The 19839-nt window shown below is 36.3% G+C and overlaps 1 protein-coding gene across 5 annotated transcripts in view; it reads left to right on the forward strand.

Annotated features, from left to right (window-relative positions):
* Positions 1–19839, forward strand: part of CDKAL1 (CDK5 regulatory subunit associated protein 1 like 1) — a 657744-nt gene that overhangs the window by 11584 nt on the left and 626321 nt on the right. For 2 of the 5 annotated variants that reach the window (XM_060109792.1, XM_060109791.1), the window contains 2 exons: positions 1343–1517; positions 2782–2894. In XM_060109792.1, coding sequence (XP_059965775.1) covers positions 1348–1517; positions 2782–2894 — 283 coding nt within the window. In that variant the 5' untranslated portion in view covers positions 1343–1347. Of the gene's footprint in view, positions 1–1001; positions 1015–1342; positions 1518–2781; positions 2895–19839 lie in introns of all 5 variants that reach the window. The other 3 variants (XM_060109795.1, XM_060109794.1, XM_060109793.1) reach the window with 2 other exon arrangements.

Raw genomic sequence — 19839 nt, forward strand, 5'->3', positions numbered from 1 at the left:
TTGTCACTGTTTTTTATTTTAGTGATAGCTATGTAGTGATATCTCATTGTGGTTTTAGTTTATATTTCTCTGATGGCTAGTAATGTTGAATCTCTTTTCATGTGCTTATTTTTCCCTCTGGATCTTACGAATTTTTTCTAAAAGTTCATAGTTTTGTTTTACATCTTAGTCCAGGATCTGTTTGAATTAAGTTTTGTATAAGGTGTGAGACTTAGGTGGTTGTTCATTTATTTGTCTATAAATGTCCAGCTGCTCGAGCAGAAATTATTGAAAAGGCTATCTTTCCTTCGCTGAATTGTGTTTTGCAATTTTGTGTTTTTTTGGTGTTTGTGTGGAGTGGAATGGTTATTGCCTAAAAGCTTTCTGTCTCGTAAGGCTGCCACTTTTCTGGTTCTTTGGCAACAGAACAGGCTTTTGTTTTGTTGAGGGCTTTTATTGTCTGCACCTGTTGGCATTTCTGGGTTGCTGGCTTCTTCAGCTCCAAGTCTGGGATATAGGAGGCAAAACAAAACCCAAGGAGCTCACCATGGTGGTGTAACTTGGGTTGCAAGGTCCCTAGCCGGTCTGCCTTCTCTCCATCTTTCAAAGTGTTCTTATGTTTATTTTACATATATGTCTGGAGTTCTAGTTGTACTTAGTGGGAGGGATAGGGAAAATATGTTTATTTCATCTTCCTGGAAGCAGTGTCCACATTTTCTTTTCTTAATTATAAAAATTTTGAACATTCAGGACAGTAGAATTGGATAATAAACACCAACATGTCTATTTCCTAGATTTAAGAGTTGTAAATGTTTCCCCATGTCTTAATATATTTTTTATTGTTTTAAAATAAATTATAGACGTAATATTTACCTCCACATATTCAGTGTGCATCTCTAAAAAATAAGATTTTAATCGTAAAGACAATACTTTATATCTAATGATTTTTAGCAATATCCAAATACTATCTAATACCCAGTTCATATTCTGATTTCCCTAATTGTTCCCAAAATGTCTTACAGTTGTTTGGACAAAGTAAGACCTGATCAAGAGCATGAAGTGTGTTCATATTATCCTCTAAGTATCCTTTAATCTTGAACAGTTCCTTTCCTGCTTTTTTCTCCATGACCCTGATTTGTTGAAGAAATAGTTCCAGTTGAACCGTGGAATGTCCCACTGTCAATAAGATTTATCTGGTGTTTCTTTTACTGTATCTCCTGTATTTTCTGTAAACTTGAAGTTAAAATCTAAAGGCTTTATTAGATTCAAGTTTGGCGAGAATATTTCACGGGTGATGTTATGTTAAACAGATTTTCTGAGGGACTCATGTGCTTGAATCATTTATAACTTTTTTATGTGATAGAGAAGATGCCTTCTGCATCCTGTGATACATTCCTGGATGACATAGAAGATATTGTGTCACAAGAAGATTCAAAGCCCCAAGATAGGCATTTTGCGAGAAAGCACGTTGTTCCAAAGGTGCGAAGGCGAAACACCCAAAAATATTTGCAAGACGAAAATAGTCCACCAAGTGATAGGTAAGCTTTTCTTTTCTTTTGAAATTATATTCAGTATCATACCAGGGGAGAGGCTGGCACTACTGTATATGATATACATAATGTCTCTTTTAAAAAAAACCTTTGAAATTTTGAGAGGAAATATGTAGTGTTTTTTTGTTTTGTTTTGTTTTTAATTTGAATGGTTTTAAATTTAGCAAAGTCATTGACTAAAGAAGAGAAAGATGTCAAATTGCATGTTTCTTAAAGGCAGGGCCTAGGGCAGTATTTGGCACAAAGATAGCTCCCCCCCTGCACCCTCCCCTGGCTGGATCTCTTTGCTGTTACAGTAGTTGGTGTGTAATTGTTACTCCCACATTAAAAATTTTATTGGAATTTGTGATTCTTATGAAATAGTGGTGGTTTGGGCATTTGGTTTTTCTTAGCAAATTTACAAATACTTGTGGATCATCTAAAGGCATTGGGCACAAATTATTGTGCTGTTTACACTGTTATATTAGGTCTCTAGTGAAATTCGAATACAACGTAGCCAGAAAGGAATATGCAGTTATATAGTTTTAATATGCTTATATTTGTTTACCTAGTAAATTGTTGAGAGTTTTAATACACTTGATTATTTTGTTTGGAACAGATTCATAAGATGTATGAATTTAAAATTTGCTTATATTTTAATGAATGAAGTTTATTAAGTTTGTCCTAAACATGTCGTTAAGGTAATGTCTATTTAATGATTAATTATTAGGGCAATCCAAGTTGAAAGTCCTTTTATTTCCTTTGTAAAAATATTACATTTTTCAGAACTCTATTTTTATATATGGAACGCTTTGAATAGTGCTGTAGAGTGACAGATTTTCATTTTGATTCAGTTATTTATATCTGTAAGTTATAAAATAAAGATTGTAACTAGTATATAGTAGTCTTTAGATATATTTAACTTTATTTGCCATTGCTGCTAGAACCATTTTCTGTGCTATTGTTATTTGTTTGTACCTTTCCAGGAGTTGAACTTAGTGGTAATATTTAGTAGTATTGAATTTAAAATACAACTCAGAGAAAAGATATTCTTTATATAGAGTCTTAACTTAGAATTCTGTGCTGTTATTTTATCTTGTATTTAGATTTTTGGTGTAACAGCAGATTATGTATTAAGTTGGTGCATTTAATCAATAGCCTGTGAATGGATTGCAGTGAGTGAGTATTTTTGCATAATGGGCCCAGAAATTACCTAGTGCTTTTTATTTAAAAAATCCCTTAATGAGACTTTTTTTTTTAAATTCATTAACAGCACTATTCCAGGCATACAGAAAATTTGGATACGAACTTGGGGTTGTTCTCATAATAATTCAGATGGAGAATATATGGCTGGACAACTAGCTGCTTATGGATATAAAATTACAGGTAATGAGATCTGTAATGTATTTTATTGATTAAATATTTCAGAGCTAAGTTTTTTATAGAGATATCTATTCTAACTTCAGCAACTAAAGGACATTTTAGCATAATTTGATGATTTTAAGGGAAAACAAAATGATACCTAATATATGTTGTCTAGATAACTATAGTTGACCCTTGAACAACACAGCTTTGAGCTGTGTGGGTCCACTTATCCGGGGACCTTTCTCAATACATACACTGTTACGTTTACAGTCCGTGGTTGGTTGAATCCTAGGATGTGGAACCCTCGGATATGGAGGGCTGGCTATGGCACTTGAGGATATGTGGATTTTGGTGTCTGCTGCAGGTCCTGGAACCAATCCCCTGCACATACTTAGGGATGACTCTGTGTGTGTGTGTGTGTGTGTGTGTGTGTGTGTGTGTGTGTGTGTGTGTGTGTGTGTGTGTGTGTGTGTGTGTGTGTGTGTGTGTGTGTGTGTGTGTAATATTAAAAAAAAATTTATTTTGAAATAAGTTTAGACTTACAGGAAAGTAGTAAAATTGAGAGTTTGTATATGTCCTTTATCCAGGTTCCCCTAATCTTAATATATAACATAATTGTAGTATAATTAATAAATTGGGAAATTAGCGTTAGCGCAATACTATTATCAAAACTACAGATCTTGTTTGAATTTTGTCAGGTTTCCTATTTACATCCTTTTTTTGTTCCAGGATCCAATCTAGGATCTCACCTTATGTTTATTTGTAATGTCTCCTTAGTCTCCTCCAGTCTGTGACAGTTGCTCAGTTTTTTCTCATCTTTTATGACTTTGACACTTCTGAAAGAAAATTGATTATTTTGTAGAATGTCCCTCACCTTGGGTTTGTCTGATAGAGTAAGGTAATTCTGATTACCTTAGATTGGAGTAAGGTAGTTACGCATGTTTGGCAAGAAGAGCACAGGAGTGATACTGTATCCTTCTCAGTGCATCACATCGGGCAGGGGGCTTCGTGATGTTAGTACACTACCCCTTGTCTGTCAGATTTCTCCACAGTAAAGTTACTATTTTTCTCATTGTAACTAATAAATATCCTGTGTCTCCTCAACCTCTTACCTAGTAATTTTAGTATTCGATAATTTTAGTATCTATCAGTGGATCTTGTCTGCAACAGTTATTACTGTGATATTTGCCTAGTGGTGATTTTCTATTTTCTTCTTTTCTTCCACATTCATTAATCAGAGTCTTCTGTAAGGAAGGGCTGTCCTTTCCTCCCCATTTTATTTGTTGATATCAGTATGAACTCATGGATATTTATTTTATTCTATAGGTTATATATAGTTCAGAGCTATCTTAATTAATTAATTAATTAATTAATTAATTAATGATACACGGGCCTCTCACTGTTGTGGCCTCTCCCGTTGCGGAGCACAGGCTCCAGACGCGCAGGCTCAGCGGCCACGGCTCATGGGCCCATCCGCTCTGCGGCATGTGGGATCTTCCCGGACCGGGGCACAAACTCGTGTCCCCTGCATCGGCAAGCGGACTCTCACCCACTGCGCCAGCAGGGAAGCCCTGTTTATTTTCTTTCTTGTATTGTTCCAACTTTGGCCATAGGACCTTGTTTAGGCTGGCTCCTGTGTCCTTCAAACATGCCTCCATTCCTTTTTGAGCACTTCCTTATTTTCTGGCACCACAAGATATTCTAGTGTTGTATTTTCCCTTCCCCAGCCTCGGAAGCAACCACTTTTCCAAGGAATCCTGACCCCTTTCGTTAGGAGAATAGTGTTTAGAACCAGACCAGAGATCTGGGCACTAGTTGTGCTTATTGCTACTGTGAAGTATCGGTGCTTCAAGGTCCTCTCAGTGGACAGAGTTAGGAAATATATATGTATATGAACTGGCACATACACACATCTGTGTCTGTTTCTGTTGTATGTACATTAAATAGGAACATAATTTGAATGCTTTGTGAGAGGCAGTGAATGGCTCAGTGCTTTATATGTGTTATCATGCTTAGTCCTTGTGATAAAAGGACATATTAGCATCCATTCATATAGGTGAGAATGGAGAGGTTGTTTCTTACTTTAAATTACATGGGCGGTAAAGTCTGTTGCTCCAAAACATTGCTCTTGACCACTAGTCTGTATCACATAGCACATTGCCTTTGCATGTGTAGTTGGCCCGTCCTAGCTTCAAGATGGATGTGAGGAGAAGGGCAGATTGGAAAGTTATTCCTTTCATAGCATTGTTTCCTTCAATAAGTAAATAATTGTATGTCATTAACTCTGTTTTTGATAACTCATTCTTTTTTTTAAAATTCATTTTTATTTATTTATTTTTGGTTGCATTGGGGTGTCGTTGCTGCGCGCAGGCTTTCTCTAGTTGAGGTGAGCGGGGGCTACTCTTCCTTGTGGTGTGCAGGCTTCTCATTTCGGTGGCTTCTTTTGTTGTGGAGCATGGGCTCTAGGCGTGCGGGCTTCAGTAGTTGTGGCACACGGGCTCAGTAGTTCTGGTTCGTGGGCTCTAGAGCACAGGCTCAGTAGTTGTGGCGCACGGGCTTAGTTGCTCCACCGCATGTGGGATCTTCCTGGACCAGGGCTCGAACCCGTGTCCCATGCATTGGCAGGAGGATTCTTAACCACTGCGCCACCAGGGAAGTCCTGATAACTCATGCTTTAGACAGCAAAATCAGTCTTATAAAGGTAAAAACACTCAATCTGCTTTTAGAATTACTTCTCTGTGTTCATTAGTAATTTTTGTATAATTTACCCTGTACTTACCTTAATACATTCGAATGGTGCAGTTTGAAAATTAAGAAAATAGCCTTTAAGATAACTTCCTAAATGTTAAAAAAAAATTCAGAGCTTGACTTATCCTAGGTGATATTTAATATCTAACACACGTTAATTCATTTTAGCCTATTAGTCTTATAACAGTACTCTTCTATGTAAAATAAGTCTTGATGTGTTTATACAAGAATATTAAACTTTGTGGGGCTTCCCTGGTGGCGCAGTGGTTGGGAGTCCGCCTGCCGATGCAGGGGACATGGGTTCGTGCCCCGGTCCGGGAGGATCCCACATGCCGCGGAGAGGCTGGGTCCGTGAGCCATGGCCGCTGAGCCTGCGCGTCCGGAGCCTGTGCTCCGCAACGGGAAGAGGCCACAGCAGTGAGAGGCCCACGTACAGCAAAAAAAAAAAAAAAAAAAAAAAGAATATTAAACTTTGTGGAGCTTCCCTGGTGGCGCAGTGGTTGGGAGTCCGCCTTCCGATGCAGGGGACATGGGTTCGTGCCCCGGTCCGGGAGGATCCCACATGCCGCGGAGCGGCTGGGTCCGTGAGCCATGGCTGCTGAGCCTGCGTGTCCGGAGCCTGTGCTCCGCAACGGGAAGAGGCCACAGCAGTGAGAGGCCCACGTACAGCAAAAAAAAAAAAAAAAAAAAAGAATATTAAACTTTGTTATGCAAACCTAATTTTCGTTTTTTATTTGGGAATAGTAAAAAGGGAAATTGGTTCCTTAATCACTTGAATGTGAAATTTATTTTTCTTGTTAATGTAGTTTATTTCTTTTATATGGCTGTATTACTTATATGTATTCGTATTAATTTTACATACTGTTGATTTTACCCACTTCAGAAATTTATCAGTTTTAATTCTAGTCTGGCTTGCATGCAGTAGACTATAGGACCGCTTTCTTACTTGTCTAGATGCCATAGGCCCAGAAAATATAAACATTAGCTTCCTTAAAATATTTAATAACGAAACCTCTACAGGTCTTTCATTTAGGTTAGATATATGAATGATTTCTGGATACATATGCCAGTGGTCTCTTTTGTTATTGTGGAATAATGGGAATTTATAAAAATTATTATTGCTTAATAGTTTATAATAATATTTCATTAATCACATGTAGAGCAAAAATATTTTCATTTAACTCTGTAATTGATAAGAATGAGATATATAATAGATAATGTATAATGTACACAGAGGTTACTGAAAACAGTATACAGAGAAATTCAGAAATCTCAGTTACCAATGGTAGATATTTTTACTGTTTGGGGAGGAAAGAGAGATTAGGTATATACTTGAAATTGCTACTTCTAACTGTGTGAATCTAGGAGTATAATTACTCCATAGTAAGACCTCACAGAGGCTTACTCAGAGAAGTAAATGCTTGTTCGTTGCGTCTTTCAAACCCTTTTTATTTTGAGGAAAAGGGTGGTTTATAACTTATAAGATAATGCCTGCTTGCTTCTCATTTCAAAGAATGAAACCTGCTGAGGAAAAATAATGTCATTGTCTAAAACTCAGTTACCTGTTTGCATGATAGAATTAAATTAGTATTATGGAAAGCAGTTAAACTGTCCTTGTAGGTACAGTGGCTTTTTACAGAAGTATGATTTGAACACAAACATTTCATGAGTGTGTTCTTCAAGTGAGCAATTTTTATAGACTAACCCCCTCCCCTCCAAATAATGCTGCCTTGGTTATTGTTTTTGGATTATTTCTTTTGGAATGTTGGTAAATTATTTTCATTGTCCTCATTGGTGGCAGATCTTTATATCTTGAGAATATATTTAGTGTTTGAATGGTCACAGGTCGTTTGAGGCCAAATCTGATGAACAAGTATCGTGGTATGATACTTATATGTTGGGACTCTTCATTACTGTGACATAAAATAGGATACATGCTGATTTTTCTGATCTCTACATTCTAGTTTTCTTTTTCTTCTTTAAATAGAGCATGGAAACATTTGGGTTTTTTTTTTTTTTATCTCGTCTTTTCATCTCAACGGGAATCTCCCCTTGTGATAGGAAGCACAAAACTGTGTTTCAACCATCAACCTACTAAGTGGCACTAGTTTTGATTCTGTACTAAATTGTGTGTTATCCTTACAAATTAAGTAGTGTTAATTTTGTTCTTGTTGTTTAAATCCTGAGCAACGTTTTCCTTATGTTTGAGAGTGAACTTGCATGGTTGCTTAGATTCTTCACCTTTTACAGAGATAAAGAGAAAATCTAGTTCACTCTTGTGAATTCTAAAATACTTCGGTTCCAGGTGCTGACTTTTTTAGCCTGGTATTATGTCAAAGTGAACGCCCAGTCATAGTTAATAGCTTGCATGATAATCAAATTATTTTGATAAAAGTTTTAAGCTCAATTTTCTCACTGGTAGATGCGGGAAAACTTCATCTTTTTTTATCATCTTTCTCTGGGAACTTTCGATCGTTTTTCATCCTGTTCCACTTTTGGCCTGACCTTTTCAGGTCACTTAAACTTCTTGTTTGCATTTCTTGTAGCATGTAAGTGGTAGTACTTCAACTCACATTAGTTGCAGTAATTTTTGTGAGTAAATGCTCTGGAGTGCTCAGTTGTATTAAGATGACCAGTCTTTTCAAAATTGCTGGCATTCTGATACTGAACAACTTAAAAATATTTTTTAGTTTTAATATTTTAGAATATTTTTTTCTAGGCCTTACTAATATTTTATATGGTCAATGTTTAATTGAACACATCCACATATTTGTCACTGTCTTTACTCTTCATTCCATCTTGCACCTCAGACCTTTATCTGGAATCTTTCTGCCTAAAGTACACCCTTCAAAATATTTTAGAATTTTTATGAGTGACAGATTTACAGAGACTAACAGATTTTCATAAACTTCACTTTTGCTTAATTGCTTAATGATTCATATTGACCTTTGAGATTTTGTAAAACTTATTTTTGATAATTCATTTAGAAATATCCTGTTTAAACTTTATTTTTTAAGAAAATGGACAGATGAGTAATTACCATGAAAGCTTCACTTAAAAATCTATTTTTTTGCATTGTTGTCTCTCATTTTGAGGAAAAAACCTTTTTTTTCAGATGTTGACACTGGAACATGTAAAATGTTGGCTCTTTTTTGGGCTGTTAAAATTCTAGTTGGTTTGGATTAAAGACTTGATGTATTTTTAGCTCTTGGACAGTAGATGGCAGTATTACATTACATGATCACTGCATCTATGCCATTAATATGAAAAGTGAATTGTGTTACAAATAGTCTTCTAATAAAATTATTAGAAGTCATTAAATTAGTTAACACTTTATTTTATTCTGATTTATTGCTCTTTAAACTTTTTAGTAGTACTTATACAAGAGTCATACAAATTGACCTTTTCAGAGGCAGCATGACCCGGCTCAGATACCCGCCCACCACATGTATGCTGGAGACCGCGTGTGAAATGATTCGCTCATTGCTTGCTGCTTGACATCGTCGTTGCTCTGTTGCTCTGACTGTGCTTGTTCTAGAATGTGGTCATTGTCCTTTTGCCCAGAAGAGCATGCTAAAGTGGGAGTTTTTGAATCTGAGGACAAACATTTTTTTTTTTTTTTTTTTTTTTGTGGTATGCTGGCCTCTCACGGTTGTGGCCCCTCCCGTCGCGGAGCACAGGCTCCGGACCCGCAGGCCCAGCGGCCATGGCTCACGGGCCCAGCCGCTCCGCCGCACGTGGGATCTTCCCGGACCGGGGCACGAACCCGTGTCTCCTGCGTCAGCAGGCGGACTCTTAACCACTGCGCCACCAGGGAAGCCCTAAGGGCTTTTTGTGTATGCGTGTGTGTTGTGACTATACCTCTGATCACCTAATCTGATCATTAGCTGTAACTGCTTGTACAGCTGTATCTCCACTTGCACTGCCGCCATTCGGAGAGGGTGGTACCTCAGCTACTTCCTGTCTTGGGGTAATTTATCTTCTTTTTACATGTTCTCTCCCATGGTGTGTGAGTTCCTTCTGTCTTAATCATCTTTACCTTTGGCATCTCAGAGACACTGTTGCTTAGTGATTAAGAGCAGACTGTAGCCAGCTGTTAATATTGAGCCAGACTGTAAAGCCAGCTACTGCCATGTATTAGCTTTATGACTTTGGGCAAGTGACAATACCTCTGTGCTTCAGTATCCTTATTTATTTAATGAAGATGACTACAGCAGTCCTTTCTAAAGATTAAATTTTACTATGTACAAACGTGTTCCATGTTTGTCTGGTATTATCACCTTCATCATCAAACTCAGTACCTGTCACACAATAGGAATTCAGGTGTTTTTTTGTGTGTGCATTAGTGAACAAGTAAAAACAGTGTTTTGACTATAATGTATTGAAGTAGTTTTATTCTTTCTTTATAGCAGAATACAAATTATACTCTAAAGTTTAAATAAATGTGGTATGTGGTATGTGTGTGAGTCCCTTGAGTTTTTCAGTAGAATCCTATTTAGTGGCTGTCAAGTCCAGTCTTCATTGTCCTGACATGTCTCAGATAAGATCCTCGTACTATCACTTTACCTGACATGGACACTACAAATTATATTGAATCAGAAATCTAATTTAATCCATTCTTATTATTGGAAGCAGTAATTGCTTTCAATTTAATGGGATTGAATTCAGTATTAGAAATTTTGATGTTCCTTCAAACATAATAAAATTCGGTTATATATATATTTCCACGTATTTGTGTGTATGCCTGTGCATTTGCAGAGAAAGTGGTCTTGGAGCGTTGCTTGTATTCAGATGAGTTATTTGCAGCGATTGGTAAGGGGGCATAGTACAGGGTGGCAACGAGAGTGGCACTTCCTCCTTCATTTTTCCCTTTCTGCCCAGGGAGAAAAGCAGAGAGAATTAAAACTAAGGGCTTTCAAAGTGGGATTTTCATCCATGCAGAAATAAGGGAGGGAAATCAAGAGTCTCTAGAGAAGATCCAGAATGTTGTTTACTCTTGAGGGGGGGCGCATCCAGCGCTCCCAGTGATGAAAAAAGAGCTGTGGGGTGAAAGGGAATCCTTTAAAAATGTATGCTTAGCATGTTTATATTCAGTCTTTCCCACTGAATCATTTTTAGAAATGGCTAGGTTTACCAATTTTTATGTCTTATACTGTGCTTTTTCTTGAATATGTTATGAACAAGAGGTGACGCTAATTAATGAACATTTCTGAGTTAATGTCTAATTATTGCATTTGATCGTGGAGTTCTGTTTCACAGAAGATGTAGTACTTCTGGCCCATCCCTCTGGCTTGCTCTTTGCTTTTACTCTTTCAGTGTTTTCAGTAAGCATTTTAGCTACCATCTTATCAGCTGTTGTCTTCTTTCTTTCTTTTTAATTGAGTGGCAGTGTGCAGTAATTTAGGATGGGTTCATTACATATTAACTGATTTTGAAGTCTGCTCCATGAAAAACTACTCGATGACTGCACTTTGAGTAAAATTCATAGTAACAAATGAATCAAAGATAAAAGATCATTGAGAATATTTTCTTTTTTCCATGTGAGAGCTGAGTTACTAGCTAGCTTACAAAAATAAGGGAGCTGTGAGGGTGTTCTAGAATAACTATGTTATGGTCTCATAAAAACTATTCAGGAAATCAGTGAAAGAGGTAAAAGTAGAAGACATTGAAAATGCTATACAGACATCTAAATAGGAGATCAAATTAAGGCAAAGAAGCTTTAGGGAGAATATTTGAAGCTCATCATTTCCATCTCATTTGTAGCAGCTTTTTATCTGTGTGTTAGGTAAGTTGCAAATTGCGTGCAAACCATAAACAAGGGCTGTTTTTTTCCTGAGGAAAAAAATGAGAGAAGGCTTTGCAGTTTTCAGTGAAGGCTTTTTCTTTTAGCATAAGGTAGGAAGAATACTGTATTAGATGAAGAGTTTTTGTGTTCGTGAAATGTAAACAGCTGTGAGAGTGTAGTCAGCGTTTGTATGTTCTTCATGTAGTAATTTAAACATAAATATCTTTTCCTTGCAAGTATATACAAAAAACATGGTACAAATAAAATTTTGTAAAATCTTATTGAAGAATTAATGTTGAAATTTAAAAACTAGCAATTTCAAGATACCGATGACTCAGCCATTCTTAACTGAGGGATACTTGAGTCAGGCATTAACATTTTCTGAGCCTCAGTTTTCTTTGAAATGAGATGGTGCTCTGCCAACCTCATGACATTGAAATGAAAACATATAAACATGAGGTAACATTTTAGTTTTTGAAAATATTTATGTTTTAAAATGAATAACTCATTTATTACACCTTAATGTTATTAAATTTTAAACTGATGTTTTTTAAATTTCTTGCTTTGCTCTCTGATCACATTTAAAGATATGTTTGTACAATTTAGAAGCTCAATTCCTAAATGTACCAAAAGGTGGCACTGTTTACGTATATATAATATTTTACTTTTTGATGAAAAATGTGTTACATGTTTTATCTGCAAATGTATTAAATTGAGGTTATATTTTTTAATGTTTAATTTTCTGTTTTGTAAATGGATTTTTAATTCATGTAAGGTTTACTAGGACCAGGTTACATTTTTTTGAAAATGGTTTGGAAATTCAGATATTTAACAATCATCGTGTAGACATAGACTCCTGTATAATCCAATATAATTAATGGTAAAACCATGTATTAATGTGACAGCTAATGTTTCATGGAAAACATAGTTGCTTTTGTATAGCAAAAACCATTAATTTTTTTAAGCCTCTAAAAACTATCCAGTGATTAAAACATAACAGCCATAAATAAATGATTTGTGTGGCTTTTAGGTCATACCACATAGGTTTATCCATTCTGGAATGTTACTTTATGGTAAAAGTACCTTTGAAAATTTAGGAGAATCTTTCATTGCTTGAGTTTCCTACTGGCAGTAGTGAGATGAAAGGAGAATCTAGGTTCTATGAATAGCTTCTCTAGGTGAAGAATGCAAAAATTAGATAATATGAAATTGACTTGAGGTGAGGATTATTTATATAAAGGATGTGGTGCATACATTTCCCATACAGTTAGGTGAAAACCTCCCTGATTGTTTATTCATGGAGCATATTACATCCAACGTAGTTTATGACCCCAGAAGATAATACAATTAGTATATTTTTATGTCCAATAAAAGCTATCTGTAGTTGTTTTCTAATATAAACAGAATTTGTCAGTGATTTTTACTGGATGTAGAACAGCACAAAATGCTTCTGTTACTAATATAAAATGCTTGACTCTTGTTTTGGGTGTAAGATTAAAAAAATCTGAGATAGGGCCTCCCTGGTGGCGCAAGTGGTTGAGAGTCCGCCTGCCGATGCAGGGGATACGGGTTCGTGCCCCGGTCTGGGAGGATCCCATATGCCGCGGAGCGGCTGGGCCCGTGGGCCATGGCCGCTGAGCCTGCGCGTCCGGAGCCTGTGCTCCGCAACGGGAGAGGCCACAACAGTGAGAGGCCCGCATACCGCAAAAAAGAAAAAAAAAAAAAAAATCTGAGATAATTTCAGGTGTGCTTCCACTGTTTCCTTTATTTAAAAGCAGCAAATGTTTGAAATCAACATAACTTGTACATTTCAGTTCTTGTTATTTTTTCCTGAAGTATCTCTTTTTAAGGTACTAATCCTTAGAAATAAAGAGTTAATGTCTTCCTCCATGAAAATCTCATCCTGATAACTCTGAAGTGAAGTGAAGACACAGCTGGCACTTAGAGGGTTCTTTTGTGTTCCTGAGAGTGTATGTGCTTATATTTAAATGTTCACTCTTGTTGCTGCTTTTGTTGACGTTAGTAATAATAATACATATGTGATTTGCCTGAATTGTTTAAAAATGCATAATTAAAGGAGGATTTGATTATTCAGCACCTGTTTCAGTAGCTAAAGACGATCACTTAGACATTTTCTTCCAATATTTGACAATTGTTCTGTGAGCTATGAATAGTATGAAAAATTGAAGGAAAGCACTGTGACACTCCAGTACTTCAGAGCCCATACTCTTAGGATATTCTTATTGTAGAGATTAATGGAGCGTTTTAATCATTTAGCAAGAAACAGATCTGTTTTTTAGCCTAGTCTTTTTCTAGATGTAAAATTCTAGGGATTTGGTAAATAACAAAGATTATTTTCCTAAATGACTTTGTGTTTAGGGATTTTTGTAAGGAAATCAGAAAGTGCAAAAATGCACTCAGAATAACTTTTTTAAAAAGCATGAAACTGAGAAAGACAGCTAAATGTCCCCAAAGTGCTTTCAACAGGTCCCCACCCCCTGCTCCTCCCCTGGCTCCCCATAATGGCCAATGTGCTTCTCAGGGAAGGACCTGAAGTAGTAAAATGTGATATTATACAGGCAATATTTTTTTCCTAAAATACTTGTGATTAAAAAAAAATCCAATCAATCAGCATTATATATTCGTATAAAAAAAGATCTATCATGCAGATTGTCTGGCTCCTTTAGATGCCTTATAATAATATGCTAATTTATGATGATGATCTTACCTTATGACCCTTCTGTGTGGCCTAGATATGTTAATATGTTATAGCTTTTAAATTTTAATCATCTGTGTTGGTTGAATACGCTTGTTAGTCCACAGTACCACTCACCAGTCTATGTCAAGGACTGGAAAAGAACAAGAAAAATTTATCTTAGAATCAGTTGCTTTAAGCATGCATTAGTAATGGAGGAAATTACAAAATAGACATAATTTATTTTTATTCTTTCTATAGAAAGTATACTTGGAGGGATTTTTTTTCCTTCTAATATTTAGCCCTTTATCTGAAAGTGTAACGTCCCTTTCGCCTTGAAATAGTTGTCCCCCATTTTTGGTTCTCATCTTGATCTAAAAGACACTGATGCTTGAAAAACGTGGGGTAATTTTTAAATTAGCATACTTGGCATAACTGAGTAAGTATTTCTCAAACCTCTCTGAGCCTGTGATTCCTTGTCTCTAAAATGGGTTACCGGGTTGTTGTGAAAATTAATAACTGGTTGATAAATGTTAGCTATTATTAAGTATTAATAAAGAAAAGTCACCATTATGTATGTTTTAAATTTGAGTCTCTGAAATGAACGGTAACTTAATGAAATTTAATTTAAATATGTGTTTTAATCTATTTAAATGTCTTTTAGTTTTATGTATTTCTCTCTTGCACCTCTTTTTCTGATGGTGACTGTTAATTAGGAAATAAGGATGGGATATTGAAGTAATGGATAATAGATGGCTTCCGGGCGGGGGGGGGGGACCAGTGAGGCAGAATGGAGTGATTTCATAGAAGGAATAAGGGATTAGAAGTTGGAAGACTGGAGGTCTTGCTTTAAAGGTGACATGGATTGTTAGTGAACTTATCTCTTTTTTGGCTTCTTTTCTCCTTTTTTAAAAAAATGTATTTTATATTGGACTAGAGTTGATTTACAATGTTGTGTTAGTTTCATATGTACAGCAAAGTGATTCCGTTATACATAAAGCTTTTTTTTTTGACTTTTTAATTCTCGCCTGTGAAATAACCCATTTGACTTTGCAGAAATATGGGGTTGGGTGGGCAGGTCATGTTTTTTCACCTTTCTCTCACTCTGAAAGAGGTACAGCACTAGGTTAAGAAATATCAGGTGTGAAATCCTTCTCCAACATTTCTCATTCCATTCCTCCTTATCCCATCTCCCCAAGCACACCTCCAAAGCAGGCTTTTCCTTAACACACTATTACGACCAAGATTATCTTCATCTCTGCTTGTAGTACTCATTAGACTCTACTGGAATTATTTGTTTACATAACTTTCTCTCCTGTAAGACTGAACTTGAGTGCAGAGAGAGCCCTTTTTTCTTGTATTCTTAGTACCTATTACCATATTTGGCCTGTAATAAGCACTTGGTTCGTGTTCATTGAATGAATGTATATCAATGTTCAAGTCATTCATGAGAAACAGGTAAAATTTACTGAGTGATTCCATGGAGTACAGAGGTGGTTTCTCATTTGTGTTGCCTTTACTATTAGGTGTAAACCACCGATGATTTCTTACCACCTGAAAGAATTAAATTTAGCATTTTTCTAGGTCAAGTAGTCTTTTATAAATTTTTGAGACCCTTTTATGAGCCTGACCATAGTAAGTGGCCTTGTCGGTGCTTTACAAATGTTGTGATTTGTGGGCACCTTAAGTATAGATTTCCTGCTTAAAGTGACTGAACAGAATAGGCACATTGTTCTTTGTTAGTTTCCTCAATTGGTTCTTGTAATTTTCCTGTTTCTACTGGTGATACCTTAAGGCATCTGGCCTGTGTTGAGTATTTCTTCCTGACTCATCATTCCTTCTGCCACCTGCCAAAGAAATGCTTTTACTTTGGTCAAGAACATTTGGAGTGAGTTAGATTTCATTATGGGGTAGGTCATGGACCACCTGATAAGTCTAAGCGTGTCATACTAATTAGCATTGACTGGCTGCCACTAGAATGCTTAATTCTGGTGTTCTGCCTTTTAAACCTACAGGTGTTATGGAGGATGGAAAAATCTTTTATCTGAATATGAAACTAGGCACCAAATCTGAAGACTTTTCCCCCACTCCCAGTATGATTTTACTTTGTGTGAAGTTCCAGTAGACTGTATTATATTTACTTTTACATAATCTTTCAGGATTGTTAGAATTTTTTCCTTAGGTATATTTAAGTCACCGCTTTTTAAGATAATTTAGAAAAGAGGAATTGAGGGTTGGCAATTAAAAAGGAAGAAAAATGGCTCATAGATCGTATGTAGAGGTTTTAACCTTTCATCCTGGAAGAGAGGGATACTTTGGGGCACTAGTGCTTATCATCTTGTATCTGAGAGCTGGGAGGCAGCTGAAATCTGTGCTGGAAGGTCCCTGGGACCCCCCAAAATAGGAATCCTTTGCAGTAAGAAAGGAATCTATTGGACTTACAAATGTTTGGACACATTCTTAGAATGCAGTTTATCTGCTGCAAGCCAAAAGAAGTTTACTCACATTTGAATGAAACTGTAGAAGGGAAATCCTGAGTTTTCTTGAAAGCAGGGGAGGTTAGAGAACCTTAAAAACACAGTATCCATCCTTAAGAACTGAAAGAGTAAAATGTCACTTATTGTCTTTTCTTTTAGTGCAGTGTCTTTATTAGACTGTAGTAAATTTTACAGATATTGATAGGGGCTTCCATGGGTTCTTTTTCTACCTTTGGTCTCCCTGTCCTATCTTCCAATTAAATCTTAGATTCCCTCAAATATATTCTCCTGCTATGGAAATCTTTAGAAATATTAGCCCCTTAACTGGGGAGGGACTACTTTCCCTCGAAAGGGAAACGTACATAATTATTTCTCGAAAGGGAAACGTACATAAATGTCTAGAAAGAGTTGTGTTGAGCTTAAAGAATAAGTACTAAAGGTGGGAGAAAGAATAAGAAAAACTCAACGTTAAAGCAGCACCTATTGAGTTAGACTCTGTGCAAAGCTGATCAACTTGCCTTGTGATCTTAGCCAAGCCATTTAATCCTTCAGTTTACTTATATCTCAAGTAAGTGAGTTGAACTCCAGTGCTCTCTGGTTCTTTATAAATTCGTTCATTCATTAGATACTCATCGTGTGCCTGTGGTGCTGTGTATTCATCAGTGAACAAGGCAGATACGTGCTCATCCTTTAAGAAGACTTCTGTTTCTCCTGTCTCTGCTGACCTGTCTTTTTCCCATTCTTCCCTTATCTAGTAATTGGGTGGATAATAAGGAAATGAAGCAGTTTGAAATGATTAATTACAAATTTGGGGACCCTGTCTGCTTATTTATGTACAAAATGGATAAGTATTGTTTTGGGAAAAAAGAACAACTTGTAAAGACGATAGTTTATAGACGTTAAAAAGGTTATTAAAATGAAGAAGTGAGTTATCTGTTAGTGGAATAATTGGGTGACTTAGGAGTGAGAGAAGTGAAAGAGAATGATCTTGTTTAAGTTTAGGTGTGCCAGGTATAAATGGAAAAGATTTATCCCTGACGTTGGAAGGTAATTTAAAAAAACATATTTGAGCTTTTTGGGTGTAGTTATGCTGTTATATATGTTGAAGGTCAGATGTAATTTTTTTGGGTGGCGGGGGTGGGGGGAATCTCTTTGGTTTGAGTCAGCTCTAGTGTCTTGAGCTTTATGCCTTTAGTCTGGAGAACTGAAATTTATTATCTCACAGAAGGGGAAAATAATTTGAATAGAGTTAATTGAAATGAAAGGAGTAAATGTTTTTTAAGATTTAATCTTATATATTTCTGGCTGCATTGGGTCTTCGTTGCTGCACATGGGCTTTCTCTAGTTGTGGCGAGCAGGGGCTACTCTTCATTGTGGTGCGTGGGCTTCTCATTGCAGTGGCTTCTCTTGTTGCGGAGCACGGGCTCCAGGTGTGTGGGCTTCAGTAGTTGTGGCAGTCAGACTCAGTAGTTGTGGCTTGTGGGCTCTAGAGTGCAAGCTCAGTAGTTGTGGCCACAGGCTTAGTTGGTCCGCGTCATATGGGATCTTCCTGGACCAGGGCTCGAACCCATGTCCATTGCATTGGCAGGCGGATTCTTAACCACTGCACCACCAGGGAAGTCTCGAAAGGAGTGAATTTCTACTTAATTAAGAAATACACTGAGACATCCAAAATGAAGGAAACTCCCATATTTGGCTTCTGGATCTAAAATGATACTCTAGTCTGTGTAGGTTGGTTCAAGAGCATTTAACTCTGTTGGAGGCAGCCAGGTTAGCTTTGTGGAATTTAAAACTCTGACTTTTCCCTAGATACTGACGAAAGCAACTAAATTTATTGGTTATTAGGGAGCGAGAGTAAGCTCAGTTTTCTCCGGACTTATGACAATTAGAGGTTGGTTCTAGCATATCTAATGCTTCAGTTTCAAGGCTACCTCTATTTGAGAGCTGTTTTGTGGAGATAACCTCGTAACACATACATTTTAATGAGTACATTACTTTTACCACCTGCTGAAGTCGACTTGGAGTGACTACTGACCTGAAGTGAATGCCTGTGTTCAATATTAATACGCCATGTCTGGATCCAGACAGCAATCTTTCATTTTGACATGCACATAGTCAAAGTAAATTAATGTTTAAAACCCGAGCACTTTAAGTTCAGTCAGTGTGTGCATTCCATAATAATCCTTCAGAAGCAGTTTACATAGAAATGCTGCGTGCTTTCTTATACTTTATTTATCATACATACAGGTCCACATTATAGTATTCGTAACAAGATTTATCCATTGCTATTTTTGTGACTCACTTGTCTTGCAGTGGCTAAAGAAATTAATTATTTTAGGATTTAGTCTTTGCATGTTTTAAATAAAATTACACTGTTTTATATATTCATGCCTGGCAAGACAGTAGCCTAATTTCAGTTATCTTATTTTTAGATTTTTTTTATTAACCTAGTTCCTTCCTTTATTTCTGCTCAAATCGCACATTTTTGAAAGTATAGTAATTTTTAATAAACTAGGCCTGGAAATAATGCATATTTATGACTTTACGTATCAAGGATATTGCTGGAGGATTTTTCTTTTCTTCCTTACGTGCCGTTTTCTAACCTTGCTTTTATTGGTTAAAAAAACATTCATGGCAGATGTAGTAATGGGAAAATTATATTAACATTTAAGTATTAAATTAGCCTGTAGCCAGAGTCTCCTACTAATATGATGACATTTAGTGAGTTCAGGATTTTAAGGACCACACTGCACAACTCACTGTTGCACATTTCCTGTTTGCGTTTTTTGAAAAGTATGTTAGACCTGCCTTTTCAGACTGAAAATTTCCATTGTGGAATCCAATGTTGTTATTATTTTACCTTGCTTGTCAGTGCTTGTTATTTATGTATTAAGAATATGTGTATAGTGACCATAATGAGAATAGTATGTGATGGCGCCGTCTGCAAACAAGACAGTTTTCATAACACTTTTACAGCTTAATTTCAAAGAAAAATCTCAAGTTGTATTTATTAGCAAACATATTTCAGCCAGGGAGTTTTTCATCCTCCAAAAAGATGGCAGATGGAAGTGAACCTAATATGTGTTAAAAGAAAATACACTGCATTTATTTTAAATTTTATCTCTTACATCAGCATGATGTTTTTTATTTAGTCTTAGAGTTATAATAAATGCCATACTTTTGCTGTAAAAGTCAAAATTAGATTTCTGTGTCCAACAGAATTAATTTTCTGTTCAGAAATAAATAAAATATTTGGTTTAG

The sequence above is a fragment of the Mesoplodon densirostris genome, chromosome 10 (assembly GCF_025265405.1).
Source record: "Mesoplodon densirostris isolate mMesDen1 chromosome 10, mMesDen1 primary haplotype, whole genome shotgun sequence".
Lineage (NCBI taxonomy): Eukaryota > Metazoa > Chordata > Mammalia > Artiodactyla > Ziphiidae > Mesoplodon > Mesoplodon densirostris.